Source organism: Filicampus tigris, chromosome 17 (genome assembly GCF_054856515.1).
Source record: "Filicampus tigris isolate MCC_2025a chromosome 17, RoL_Ftig_1.0, whole genome shotgun sequence".
In the NCBI taxonomy this organism is placed as follows: domain Eukaryota; kingdom Metazoa; phylum Chordata; class Actinopteri; order Syngnathiformes; family Syngnathidae; genus Filicampus; species Filicampus tigris.
The window spans coordinates 7,370,838-7,385,854 of record NC_141233.1 but is presented as its reverse complement, the minus strand read 5'-3'; the positions used below and the strand labels follow the sequence as shown (position 1 = coordinate 7,385,854).

Sequence of the window (15,017 nt, the reverse complement as noted above, 5' to 3'; positions counted from 1 at the left end):
GTAGTGTTGACCAACAATTAAATGTGCACAACTATGCAGTACCGTGCCGCAGAACCTGGCGGCACACAAGGTGGACACTAAACACTAGATCACCACAGCAAAAATCCAAGTTTTATGTGTTTTGATTTAGTCATTAAACCAGGGACGTGTCTACATGCAACGGTACACATGCAGCTGCCATTACTGAGCACACTGCTGCGAGAGCAGGTTTTACTTTGGTTTTTCTTGCACCGTTCAAACTGTGCATATTGTTGAGACTTGGCAACCTGCAGGAGCCTGTTATTTTTGTACACTTATTTTTAACAAAATGCACTGAATTCATACATTTGACAAATGTAGTGCTAACCTATTAGATTAAAATTGTATTACAATGAAAGCCGGCTGGCGATAATGTTCATCTTCTTCGTCTTCTGGCAATACGATGGAACAATTCTCATTAGTGATCTGCGGTTCTACAATCATTATTCCAGCTGACAGCTCTGTGCACCCTTTGGCAGAGCCTGATTCCTTTCTCATGCGTGAGTCTGATCATTAATTCTACCAGCACTCATGGCCTATAGCTTTCACAAAGGGAGAATAGGAGGTTAATGCCACCTTCCCTGACCGGGACACATTGACAAGAGTGTCTCGTTCACCCTGAGTGGCAGACACAAATATGAACACCCTGTAACAAGGCCACAACAGGACCTCTGTGGCTTCTCGAAAAGTTAGGAATTTGTAAGTGGAATTGATAATGTGATGTTGACTATACGACAATTATGAAACTTGCAGTTCTCAGAAGCGTTGGTAACTAAGACTGAATTTCTACAGCAGCTGTTAAAGCTCAGATTCGACTCAATGTCTGTTTCCAATTGTATTCATGACCATCTATTAACTGTATGTCTGGAGGGGACCTCCAAAGTTAAGTTCAACCAAGAATATGCCTGTAAAGAATGTAATATGGGTATGTGAATCTTGCGAGACTTGAAGGCAGTCTGCAAGTGCTCACCTCGCAGTGGCCAACTTTACATCATCTGCAAGTAGAGATAATCTTTCTGTTTCTTGTAAATGTACTTTGCATGCACCGATCTCATCCAGCAAGTCCAGTATGCTTCTGCCATGGAGACCGCGTACCTCTGCTGTGCTGAATTTAAAGAGAATGGAGGGATCCGCTTCGATTGGCCGGGAATCAAGTCGGCTGTGTTCACTCCCACAATAGCGCAAATTCCATTTTCTAAAAAGAAAAGAAAACTCCTCCTATGCACACAGTTACACTGCAGTTTGCACTAGATTTGTGCTGGGCACAAAAATAGGGCCCATTTTGAGTGAGAAAAGCCAAACATTTTACTTAATAAATGTGATGGTTTTATGGGTAGCAGGGAGGTACCATAACATTTTTCAATTTTAAAAATTGAAATTGAAAGTGAAATGGAGATGAAAGCTAATGCAAACGGGATTTCACAAACAAAACTTCCAGCATCAAGAGTGCGTACATATACTGTATTATCAGTACACATTGCTTGTATGGTAGGAAAATGTTGGATAAATATGTTTTTGTATCATATTTGTATGTAAAATGTATGTAAATGTAAAATGAATCATTCACAGATTAAATGTAATTGTAACAGAGTGTGCTGAATTCCATAAACACGTATTTATTGTTGTGATGATTCACTGGGACCGTATCGTAAATAGCAGAAATTTATTTTTTTCTTGAAGTTTTTGGGCTTCTCATATATTGTCACACCAGGTTGTTTATCCTCATCATTTTTCTTCCTGTGAGACCACACTTCCTTTGCGTTGCTCACTTCAGTTTAAACACCTGTGGTGTGAACTACCTCCACATGTGCAAATGCTCAATTAGAGGACTGCATACATCTTTCAGGTATTAAGATGGGCTGCAGAGAAGCCTTTAAACTTCGCAGGCCCTATTTTGGTGCCCAGCGCAGTTGTTTTTGCAGACAGGCAGAGTTAGAAATGCGTGTTTGTTGTGGGAGTCAACAAAGCCGACTTGCCAGTGGAAGCGGCTCTTCTCATTTCCTGTAAATTTAGCAATGGTGTGGCGCACACAGTCTAGGACACGGCAGAAGTAGAAACGGACTTGCTAGACTCCATGCAGGAGATTGACGTGCACAAAGTCACGGAAAGTCACTCAAAGTATGTTTATAAGGAACTGCAAGATCTCCAATTGCCACTGATGCTAAATTGGCAAGATTGATCACAGATGACCACTGTGAAGTGGGCAAAATGGATGCGCCAACATTTGAGTTGTTGAATATGTGTATTTTTTTTTATAATGCATACAGCACACAAACCAGGCACATTTCATTGTGTGTCATTATTTATTTATTTTTTTTAATCTACCAAGGAGCCATGGGATGTTGGTTTGAAACACACATTGTCAGTCAAGTCTTAAGTATGGACTTACATGTGTACTGTAGTCTCCATGGGAGCACCATATCAGAAAATCACATGTGTTTTTGTACATTAAGGCTATGTTCTGTCTCTCAGTGAAATAATCCATCTGTTAATTTTTGTCCTGGCATCAACTCCATTTTATGTACCTTAGAGGCTTATATTTTCCAAAATGGTATAAAAATACCTCTGGATTACTGCCTACATGAGGGTAGACCATATTTGATGGTGTTCCTACCGGAAAAGGTGTAGAGTACGGTTACTTTAGAAAAAATATGACTCAAGTAAAAAGTAAAAAGTAAAAAGGAGCCCTCAAAATAATTACTTTAGGAGGAATAAATGAGAACTCTGAAAAAACACTAAAATACTGAGTAACTAGATACTGAATAAATATTGCCCAAAAATATCACTTCAAACTAAAACATTAAACAAATGTCATTTAAAATAACATAAATTAAGGAAAATACAGCCAAATGATTATTATTTACTCAACTCGTACTGTAAAACAGATGTATTGGGTACAGTATTTAAAAGTGTGTTTAAGAATTTAAGAAAAAATAATACCGTACATCCCCATTCATTTTCTACATTGCTTGTCCTTGTTAGGGTGCTGTAGGCAATTAATTAATAATTACTAGGCAAAGCTAATATATTTTATGCTTGGTTACTTAAGAAATATATAACAATTTTAGAATGCCCACATTATAGCTGCCATAATTTTATTTGATTGTTTTTGTTTTTACAGTGTGCCTTGTTAGGGTCAAACATATGTGCACAGAGCTCATGCTACATTTACATTGAGTGTTTAGCTTTTTGGTTAATTGTCTACCAAAATCTCTGGAATGCAATTTCTGATCTGAATTGACAGTGTAACTGGATTGAATCAGTAAAAGTATTTGATGTTTATTTTAATTCTTTTGTTTCATATTTACATTGTCAAGATAAACCTTACCGGTAGTTGTGATTCCTACATTTTCTTTCTCCCTTACTAAACATCCATTAAAAGATTTCTTCGCAGAGAACAAAGATTATGGCTATGAATCATACACGAGAATATGCTTATGCCAAGTTTTAATGTATGATGATACAGAAAAATAGAACTTTCACGATCAAAGAGAAAGAGCAAACCCAAAGGAACATTTAATCGTTATTACAAAACGTGTGTTTGTATTCATCGTTTTAACACCACCACCACAAAACACATCTTACCTTCTACAGACTTAGCATGTACAGGTCTCATCATGCCAGTAGCGCAGCCTGCAGTTAGCGAACGCCACCTCATCCACATGGTTCTGACACTGCGTATGTGACACTAAAATCCCAGAGGGCATGTTCTCAACAGATGCTGCTGCCAGACAAGCTTTGCCATCTACAGTACCATTTTGAAAGGAGATAAAGGCAAAGAAAAAAAGCCCAACCTTTTTATATACCTGACAGCTCATTACTGCAGAAACAACCCTGCCCGGGTATCACTGGCCTGCCCTCCTCACGGGAGGAAACGAACAGTAAAAACTGGGTGTTGAGAGGAATGAGAATGCAATATTAAATACCCCAAATGGGTCCTTAATTAAAAGATAACTAGCTGCAGAGAGGGCTGCTTTAATTTTGGGAGCGACAACAGCAATGCACGTGTGCCGTTAGAGCTCACAAATGCAGTATCAAGTGAAGACCGGTTATCTGGGCAGAACAAACAGATGAACTCATTTGGCATAAATAGGTTCACTTGCTGGCTTCTGTCACGGTTTGGCACACTGATTGTTCATTTTAAGTCCTTTGTTCACATAGCCAAAGTAAGAAGGTGATAGGGTGATGTGAGCTAGGAAAGGATGTGCTGGAGTCATTCCCAGCATAGTCAGATCACAGGCAGCTCCAAATCGAGAGAACTTCAAACCTAGTGTAAGTCTGAACATCTGTAAAATCGTAAAATGCATGAGGGACAAAATTGGACGGGAGCCAGCCAACGGGAAAACATAATGCAGTTTATACACTATAGCATAGATGGTCAACTTAAATGATGGAGGGGACCATAATTTGTCATTTGTAATTCAGAAGTTTCGTCAGCGCTATTGTGGGGCCATTTAGAGAGGGATCAAACTTTTCCAAACCAGATGCATGAGAAAAATGCCATTTTAAATATAGACAAAATACAAAAATATGCAGTTCACTCTCATTGAAATGCATTAGCAAAATTGGAATTACAATTAAAACTTCCCCCATAGATTTATTTGGAGGGAAATGAATTTTTTTCAAAACACTTTTTTTAAACCACTCAGAGCTGCCACTCCCTGCTCTATATTTTAGAACGTGTCTGGACTGTGTAGGGGATCTAAAGTAAAACGGGCTTTAGAAAAAAAAACCTAATATCATTGTATAAATCTATCAATCATCCGGGCCAGGATGTCTGATGATTACAGACCTGAAACACCTTGTTACATTGTGTCCAAGCATTACCACCAAGTGTTTTTGAGCACAGATGACATTATTTGACAGTGACAAGGAATGTTTATTAGCATATTGATAACCTATATCTTAACATAACCACAATACTAGAAAGCATATTGCTTTATACCTTCATATCTGTGGTTGTACAGAGGAATATATTGAAGCCTTTACCTAATTTGTTGCTCTGTGCTTTGGAGGACGGCATGGAGAATAATGCAATTTTTCAAAACTGGAAAAAAACAAGCCATATTTCAGTACATACGGCAGACTATGTGCAAAGAGCCCATAGGCAGGACGGGAAAACATCACACATCACTGAAAGAGTAGTTTGGCTTACAACGCTCACATTAAGTGAAATACTCGCCGCACTGGGAGGCTAAATATCACCTCTAGTCTCTACATACAATGTTGATTGATTGATTGATTGATTGATTGATTGATTGATTGATTGATTGATTGATTGATTGATTGATTGATTGATTGATTGATTGATTGAACATCCAAACACAACATGAAAAACATGAAGAAAACAAAAAAAAATCAAAATAAAGGATCAGTACCTATCTTAATTTAGTAAAGTTGATATGTTCAAGGGGAGTAGGAAGAAGTAAAAAATGTGTCGAGTCCTACCCCTTGTTCACTAATAAAGTATTGGAAATCATGTTCTATTAATACGAAGGTGGGTTATTCATAAATACATACACACCCGAGCATAACCCATATAAAAACTAAACTAAAAACGCTTATTTTACATATATACAAAGTAAACACTATAAATAGAAACAAAAAACAAAAGTATAAATATAAACATACATGCCCCTATTATGCACGTGTATAGATAATCATATTCATAAACCAAAAACTAAAGACAGTTAATTAAGTGATTCATTTTCATTTCCTGTGTCTATACTTGATTTATATATTTTTGTAATACTATATTTTTAAACCTCTTTTTTAATACTGAAAATGATTCACAACTATTCAGTTGTATTTCATAATTATTCCATGAATTCACACCTTTTGAAGAAACACGCATTTGCTTTATGTTTTTTCTTGTCCTTGATTTTTTAAAGACGCTTGTGCCCCTTAACCTATAGTAACCTTTCTGATTTTATACAGTTTCTGGATACTGTTGCAAAGTTGATTATTGTAGGCTTTATACATTATTTGTGCTGTCTTAAACTCAACTAAGTCATGGAATTTGAGAGTGTTTAACTTAATACATAATGTAGTGTTGACCCTTTTGGCCTAACTCGGTTTGATTGCTTTAGGGTACATCCCACACGTGCAGTGATTCAAAAATGCACAAGGCACAAGCTGTTAAACCACTTATCTATTCAGAGAAGGTAAAACAGAATTTAACCTTCTACCCATATATAACGGTTTGGTATAAACTGCATAAGTGATAAAGTAACTGAATATTGAAAGAGGATTAAGATCAAACAAAACAGGATTCCATTGATAAATGTAGGTTCACTCAATGTAAAACAATGATATAGTCGCCCCAAAAGTATTGGAATGGCAAGATCAACCTTAGGCCTTTGTATTTGTTGTATACTGAAGACAAGTGGGTTACAGATCAAATAATGAATATGAGACAAAAGTTCAGAATTCTAGCTTCAAGCGGATGTCAACCCAAATATATTTTTTTCAAGAATGTTGAACCACGGCATTCTGATTAATTTTGCGTTTGTGGAATTTAAACTAAGCAGCAAAAAACACTCGTTTTTAGCCATTTCCAGGGGCGGCCATTTTGTCTTCTATCGACTGAAAATGACATCACAACTGCTCACAAGGACCAATCACGGCTGACCTGTTTCCAAATCTGAGCCGTGATTGGTCATTGTGAGCAGTTGTGATGTCATTTTCAGTCGAAAGAAGACAAAATGGCCGCCCGCGGAGATGGCTAAAAACAAGTGGATTAACACTTATTCCACAAACGCAATACTTATCAGAATGCCTTGTTTCAACTAGTGGGTCTGCATAGAACATATTCTTGAAAAAAATATACTTGGGTTGACTTCCATTTTAAGCAATACTAAAAATATGTAATGTACATGTGAATCAAAAGCCGACTTTCGACCATTCAAAAGATATTAGCGATGCGTAAATATGAAGGGTGACATCTGAATTTATTATGTTGTCCCGCCTTCAACAATGTCCAATCTAGAGAGAAGTTATGATTATACCACTGGCCAGCATTGTCAGCAATGTGATTCCCTTTGACCTTTCACACTGCAAAACTCCCATCCATATTTATGAGGTAAATGCCATGAGGAGATGTCTGAATTGGAGGTCTTGTGGACCAAAAAAAATCACATCATGCAGCTTTATCCTCTAAAGGGGATATGTTCAGTAAATAGTGCCTAAAGATCTCTGATTTTAATTCGCTTTGGATTACAGGCAGACATGAGATCGTCTTCATAAAACGCTATGACTTTTCCCCTTTTTTATGCACTCAATTTTTAGAAGATACCGGAGCAGTCAAAAGCAAATAGATCATGTTGTTTTTTTAATTAAAAAAAACTGACCCTGCTTGCTGGGCTACCAGTAATCCTTGTTTTGTGCGGTAAATAGAATATATCTACAAAGCCCAAACACCCCCCCAGCCCCCCCAGCCCCCCCCCCCCCCCCGCACCCCCCAAAAAAATCTACCTATCTATCTATCTATCTATCTATGAGGTGGAACGGTTCACTAACTCTACGATTCGGTTTGTAACTGGGTTTTTGTGTCCCCAGCACCCCGTCCCTCTCCGCCCTGCTCGTCCTGCAGTATATATGGTGGTCTCAGATTTAAAAAAAATGTGGCCATTTTAGCCCATAGTTTACACTAATGGTCCAAGTTACAACTGAAAAAAAAATCAAGAGTGAAAGAAGTGGCATTTGGAGTGGAATTTCAGGGTGAGCAGTTTCCTCGTCTGTCATGGCAGTGAGGAATCTGCTGTAAGAGATGACTGTGTCAGTGAAGGTCGACTCATCTGTATATTTCTCAGATTGCATGGTCTTCTTGTAAACAATGCAGGGTTGTGTGATTAAACATTTGGGGAGAGCTGAATCAGATTATAAGATATGCCTTTTTTTTTTCCTAATAGCAGATTGCACTTCCCTGGGGCTTCGTTGATAACCAGCCTGGGCTTTGAAGCCTGTATCAGAAGTACAGATGCAGTGAATCTGCCTAATCGGGTTTTCCAGGCAGACTCCTCTTCTCCTGAACAAAATTTTTGTTTAATCAAATTTCTGAGCATTTTTTTCAAGACCGCTTAGCACCTAGTTTGTTTAGGTTTCTGTTAGGTTGAATATTGGGCGGGGGTGGGAGGTCAAGTTATGATTATAAATCTATAATGTATTTGAAAAAGCTGGGTGAGATAGATGACATATATTTTCAAGGAAAGTAACTGGTTGACAAATACTGTGTTCGTCATTCAAAATGAAATGTTTTTCACAAACTACTTAGGGAGTATTTTTTTTTTCCATCTTCATGCGTATGCCATATTAACTCATTCAATGCCAGACATTTTTAGACTCTCTTTTACCTCTTTTCCTGGGATTGAATGGCTGGACTGTGAAAAGACAAGTAAATTCGTCAATGGCAATGAATTAGTTTAATGGTCGGAGTAGAAAATGAGAATCACAAAAATTACATTATTGGCCGTGCAGACTTGCTTGAAAGTTTGCTTTCAAGATTCAGCCTTCATAGCAACTGGAAGGCACTGTTCATTCTCTAATTATGAAAACATGTTTTTAGCATATAATTCACAACAAATCTCTGAATGCCGCAATGGACATTTTTCACCTGGTGGCCATGCTCCTATGAAAAAGTTTTATACACTCTGCTGAGTCAGACTCACATGGACAATATACTTACAGGATCTATGCTTGGTTTATGTCATGGAGAGGGGTATCACCCAAGATTTTTGAGTACCTTGCCACAAAGTGAACTTGATCCATGTTTTCCCATGTCCCATTTCCCAAGATGGAGAGGGCCAGGGTGTAGGAAAAGATGGGACACCAAAGCTGTAATCATCTGCAGTTTGTTGGCTAAAGCTGTGAGTGCTTGGCTGAAAACTTCAGGTGCTTGCTGAGTTTCCAAAGCTTCTACAGATAATCCCATTGTCTCATGTTGCTCAAGGACACCTTCAACCCTCTGCGGGTGACGAGGTGATAGCAGGCAAGCCAGCTCAACATCTATTGATCCTGGCGTGTCTCGTCAGAAAAAAAAAACAACGAGTTACTGCCATTCCCTCCTACTGCATTCAAAACAAAGTCAATTTATACCAAAACGGATGACCCGAGTTTCCTCAAGTACAAATGACTTGAAGGATTAAACAAAATGCAAAATAGTTTGGTGGCAGAATAAATGCACCAAATCAGGCAATTATAAAACGTCTCATAAAAACACAGCTGTATGAAATGTTTTCAACACACAAACTATAGATTTTTGCTAAATTAAATTAAAATGCAGGGCTACACAAGATTCTCTTGTTAGAGCAGTTTAGGAGTTGGAAGAATAGGGCTCTTCTTTGGGAGCGGAGCCAAAAAAGATTGGGCTGAACTTTCCATTGATGGAGGGCATCTGCACAATCTCGTGACCTATTCCGTGTTTTAAAATACTTTCACAACAACAAATATGTTCATTTTGATTGGTATTCATAATCATATGTTTATTGTTGTGGTTGGTGTGGTTGTTGTTTGCAGTTGCATAGATCGGGGGTCCATTGTTTGCATACAGTATTCGATATTTCCATATTGGGTTAGATGTGTGAGGCATTGGAATATCAATGGAAAACACTTTGCCCAAAACTGCAACCACAGTAATAAACATGTTGATAAATGAATACTGATTCTGACTCTGTCAATTCATTCTTAGGTTAGTCATAAAAAAAGACTCCAGTTTCATTTGACTTCAAATTATTATTGGACTCTGATCAATTTCTGGAATAAATTGTATATCGTCGCTGTCCTGAGAAAAACACTTATTTCCAATTTTGTAAAAAAAAAAAAAGAAAATGATTTGCACATTGGTGTCTGTAACGCAAAAACACCATTCACGTAAAAATATGAAAATGGAAAAAAATTGACTTAAGTGTTTTTCATATGACAGCGACAATATGGCACTTACGATACCGTGCAGCAATTGGAGGATGCCCAGAGGGATAGATGGTGATTCGCCACCAACCATGCTTTTATAGGTGTTGTATCTTTTCAAATACAGAGACACTGGTACAAGTCTTGTTTCGGACATCAATACTGCACTCTTTCTGTTACTGTGCCATTTTCGCATATAAAGATGCATACCTTTGAATGGGTAAATGGGTAAAAATTTTGAAAAATAGAGATCCGTTTTTCAGTTAACCTAGCAATCAAAATGATCTTACGACTATCGATTGAGCGCTGCCTGTGCGCACACTAAACAAACGACATTGTGAAATACACCATTATTAATAAATAATAAGAGGTGGATTGTGACCTAGAAACCAGACCAATGTTCTCTGAGATGCCGGCAACAGTAAACTAAGTATGTTGCAAGAATGAAAGAAGAAATATTCCGTGCCTTTTCTATTACAGAACTACATATGCAGTATGAGTGAAATGATTAATATCGCCTCCAGTGTCTTTTTAAAATCTGAAAAAAAAACAAAAAAAAACACATACACATTAATAGAAGAATTTGCAGACTTTTGCAACCAGTCTAAATGGCACTTTTCAACCATGTATGTACTTTCTGTGCCATTTTGTGACTAATGATGTGCCGTGATGTTTGGAGACATTGCATATGGACAAACGGTCATACTTCACTGCATTGCAGTTCAATCTTAGAATGTTTAATTTAGATAGCACAACATGTTTATTTTTAATTGTGTCCTCTTGAAGCATATCACCCTCTTTGTCTTATACCGTACTCAGCTGGCTGGCCCTAGGACAAATGCGCTATGGCTAACATCTTTTCAGTACATGATGTAGCAGACAGCTAGTTTTCTAAACATATGCACCAATTAAAAAATCCATTAACACCCATGATGTTATGTCATAAATCATATACTGTATCTGAGCAGCTGGTCTAACTGTAATTATTACTGAGCAAGAAACAGAATTATTTGATTAACTGTCCTTGACTTCCCTCATCCCTATCATTTCAGATTTTAAATAACACAAGGGAAAAATAAATCACTTCCATGTTAAACCTTCATTATTAACATATTTGATTTTGACATGGAAACATGCAGAAATCTGCTTCCAACTGCCATTGTGATATTGTTTGCAGTTGATCCGAACATTTCAATTCACAACATGTCAAATTAATATCAAACTATATTTCTGGGCCTGGTTGTTTTAACCACTGGTTAACCCTAACCTCCGGTTAAATTCTTAACCTGCCGCTAGCTAACAGACTTGCAGACTATGCTGACTGATGCCGGGTGGCACAACGGCTTCTTGGGAAATCAGTTTTTGTGCAATAACAAGCCCACGCAAAAATCTGCCCTGTGGAATGACAGAAAGCATATTACATTTAATGCAAACCCTATTATCAACGACACACACATAAATTATTAAGTGAATTCTAGTATTGCAAAGGCTGGTTCAAAAACAAATGTGAATAATTTATCCTAGAAAGAATGGGTTTCTATATATGATAAGTAAAAGGCACCATCAGCTCATCACAAATACATGCAGCAGACGTATAGTCAACCGATATTATAAATCAGAAGCTTAATGGGTTTATAGTTCTCTTTCATAGCAAAGGGGAGTCCAGAAGGTTTATTGATCTAAGTCTAGGGGTCCAGCTATTATTTTTCAATAGAGAGATCACCTTTTATGCCCAGGGATCAATGAAGAACCAGCAGCTTGAGTTTCCATGCACTTGATGATGTTATAACGACAACACCAGCTCAAAATATAGACTCAAATCCACGCCAATACAGCAGGAAACATAACCAATGTGCCAATCAATTTTTGTTCCACTCATGACGGTCAAATAAGATCTAAGTACTCCCTGCAATTATTACAATGCATCCTGTCCTAAACATCAGATAGTTTGAGAGGATAATCAACAACAATGTATAGGGGAGAATGGACCAAAATCCTATCAGCCAGGATGTGATGAAGAGAAAGTGGGGCTGGATTGTACGCTCTTCATAAAAAGTAATAGACAACATGACAACGCAGGCACCGGACTGGGCTCCAAAGGGGAAGAGGAACGTGGAGAGACAAAGACAGACTTAGAGAACATCAGTCAAGAGTGAAGCCTAGAAAACCAAACAAACATGGGCACCAGCTGGAGAAAACTACAAAAAAAGAGGAATTTGTTGGAGGCATGCGGCTGTTGTGATATTTTCCACTTTAGGAGTCTAAAGGAATGAGAGAACGCTGGTGACACAACATCCATTACTAAAACAGCAATAAAAATATGTACAAGTAAAAACAAAATGATCAACTTTTTTTTCTTTTTTTGCAAATAATTATTCTACCGCCAACGCGCAACTTGTTTGTTGCTCTTCAATCTGGGAATGGGGCATGTAGGATCAGTAACATAATTTGTATTGGCTCTGAAATAATGTGTTGCAGTTATTTTTCCTTGTCAAAGGATTAATAACTAGCTAAACTAATAAGGACTTTCACACATATACAATAATGGGCTCGGGCATGCATTGGTTTGGAAACTGTAAGTGTGTTTCCAAATGTCATCCTATAAACACATGAATAGAGGTTTGGGCACAATGACTAAGAGTGATTATTCCAGGTATCCGGGTGTTAAAAAAAATCTTACAAACAACAGTTTCAAGATGGTAAATGTGGCTTCTGCTCATTATGCGATACCTGGAAAACAAAGGGCGAGGATGTGTTTGCAATATTTCTTGGATTCTATTTCTTTGTTTTGAACAAAAACATAGCTCTGGCTATTATGATATTAGGTTAATGTATTCTCTTTGATGAGTGTAAACCAGAGAGTGGTTTGATCATATGCTGATTGTTGGGGAGACCCTTCGTTATTTATGGTAGAAGGTACTGGTGCTGGAACACCATTGTGCTACTTATCCTTTTCTCAGTTTTGGGTTTGAGGGTAAGTAATTAAAACAACTGGGTCAACTGAGTATCGAACATTTTACTTGCAGACAGCAGTTCATTGGTATGATCCAGTGTTATCTCATTCCTGTGTGTGTTTCATGATTGGAGGAGCGGAATAAATAAGTTGTGAGAAGGCTCCAGTTGTCCTACAAAAGAAATGCTATAGTTAAAAGACAAGTGGGTCATTTTGCATCTTAAATTGTGCCAGCAATTAGATGGTTAGAAGAAGAAAGAACTTATTTCCGTGCACCAAGTTGAAGAGGAAAAAATTATGATTGTCACCATGAGTATAAGGGCTGGTTCTGTTATAACAGCCTGACTTATCGAAGCCACTCATTCATGAAGAATCTGTCAGGGTGAGACATTGAGACTACTAGACATCCATTTTTATTGACCTATTACTCTGTTAAATGATGATGGAATTGTATCTCAAGGGAAACACTACACATTTCCTACCCACTGTTGTTGTGCCTGTATTTGATTTTTTTGTACTGTCCTTGCCTTCATAACAGGTGTCTCATTATTTCAAAGTGATTGATAAATACATAGCCACACATACACACTGACTGCCAGCTGAGTATGCAGATCGACAAAGAGGACAGGCAGATAGAGACAGCGACTTTAAGCTTCAAAATAATAGCCCATCCCTAAGGCGCAAAGCGGCTTCTTTTCTCTTTTACAAACAAACAAGCACTTACTGTACTTCTCTTCTCAGCTTCCTGTCTCACAGTCTTGTTTCCTAGGCAACCGTGTCAGATGAATCGAGAGGGCAGCGGACAACCTCCAGGGAACCAAGCCTCTATCATTCGAAGTTTGTCTCACTCTGAGACATGTGACAACTGTTCCCATGGCAACCAGGTACGACAGCAGCGAGGGTAACAGTATGATCAAGGGAAAATATCAAGCCATAGTTGAATTGAAGAGGGAATAAAAATATGCAAATGACAAAAAAAGATCATAAACTCATGTCTCATCGTTCATACATTAGATATGCTTAATTCTAGCAGAAACAAATAGTTGGTGAAGAAGAACCCAGCCAGGGAAAACAGACTGTCATTCCCGGTTAAATTTGTAGTAACTTTCCAAAGTTGGTAAATATTAGGTCATCAAAGCTTGAAGGTGGAAAAGGACATAATTTTAAAACTCAGCAGGTGTTTTCTTGTCCACTTGCAAGAGCATTAATCACCAGCAGCAGCAGAGTCACAAAACCGATTTAATTTTGTGAGCAGGTGCCCTTTAAGCATTAAAGGTCTTTTGGTCAATGATAAGCATTTGGACTTTTTAAGCCTTTGAGCACCCACAAACAAAGAACCACCTCAAACCTCTCGGCTGAACTAAATGGTTGACTTTTCCAAGCCGTTTAGTCTGGAAGGTATCCATCAGATAAGAGATACCAAATGGTGGCTTTTTGATAACAAATGTGACAGCAACCAAATTGACATTAGACAACTCACATAAGAAGACAGCCTTTGTGGTTTACCTTTACGTTGAAAAATGTGGATACAATTTGTACATTTCAGAGTCACTGTAAAAAAAACTAAAACTGTCAAAAGCATTGCCTCATTACAATCTATTTGCAGGACACTTAAATGTAGTGTAATGTGTAGTTTGACCACATGATCGAGAACTGGCTAACAACTGGCCATGAAAATGTTCAGGAAGCAAAATACACTACATTCAGTTCACGTTTGCCCAGTTTCGTTCATTGAATTTGGTCAGGTACAACACTGAAAACTGCTATACGTGAAAAGGGTATCCAGCCATAACCTCATAATATTAAATGTGCGATTTGCTCTCATAAACGCTCAAGTGCTCTTGTAAAATGTGTTGGATTTGGGCAATGATATTTTCATCATTTTTTTTTTTTAATAAAATCATTTTTTGACTGGGGAGGAAAAGACATGTTATACCAGAGGAGATGCTTTGAATGGGAGAATATTTACAAGAGTCTGTGTCGTTCCAAAAACTGTACAGTCTAGTCAGAAATCATCAAACGAGACCTATTGTGACATTTCTGATAATATACTGGTTTGTTGCAGGTGTGTGAATGCAGTCATTAGTGTCTACCAAACGGGAATCAAAGCTGCTTCAAGAGATGGGTCATTCTATGTAGCTCT

General features: G+C 37.8%; 1 protein-coding gene across 1 annotated transcript in view; it reads left to right on the top strand.

Annotated features, from left to right (window-relative positions):
- The first annotated feature begins 12,551 nt into the window (after positions 1 to 12,551).
- Positions 12,552 to 15,017, top strand: part of LOC147133160 (uncharacterized) — a 35,508-nt gene continuing 33,042 nt past the window's right edge. The window contains exons 1-2 of the mRNA XM_086013178.1: positions 12,552 to 12,574; positions 13,644 to 13,758. Of these exons, the coding sequence (XP_085869304.1) occupies positions 12,552 to 12,574; positions 13,644 to 13,758 (138 nt within the window). The remainder of the gene's footprint in view (positions 12,575 to 13,643; positions 13,759 to 15,017) is intronic.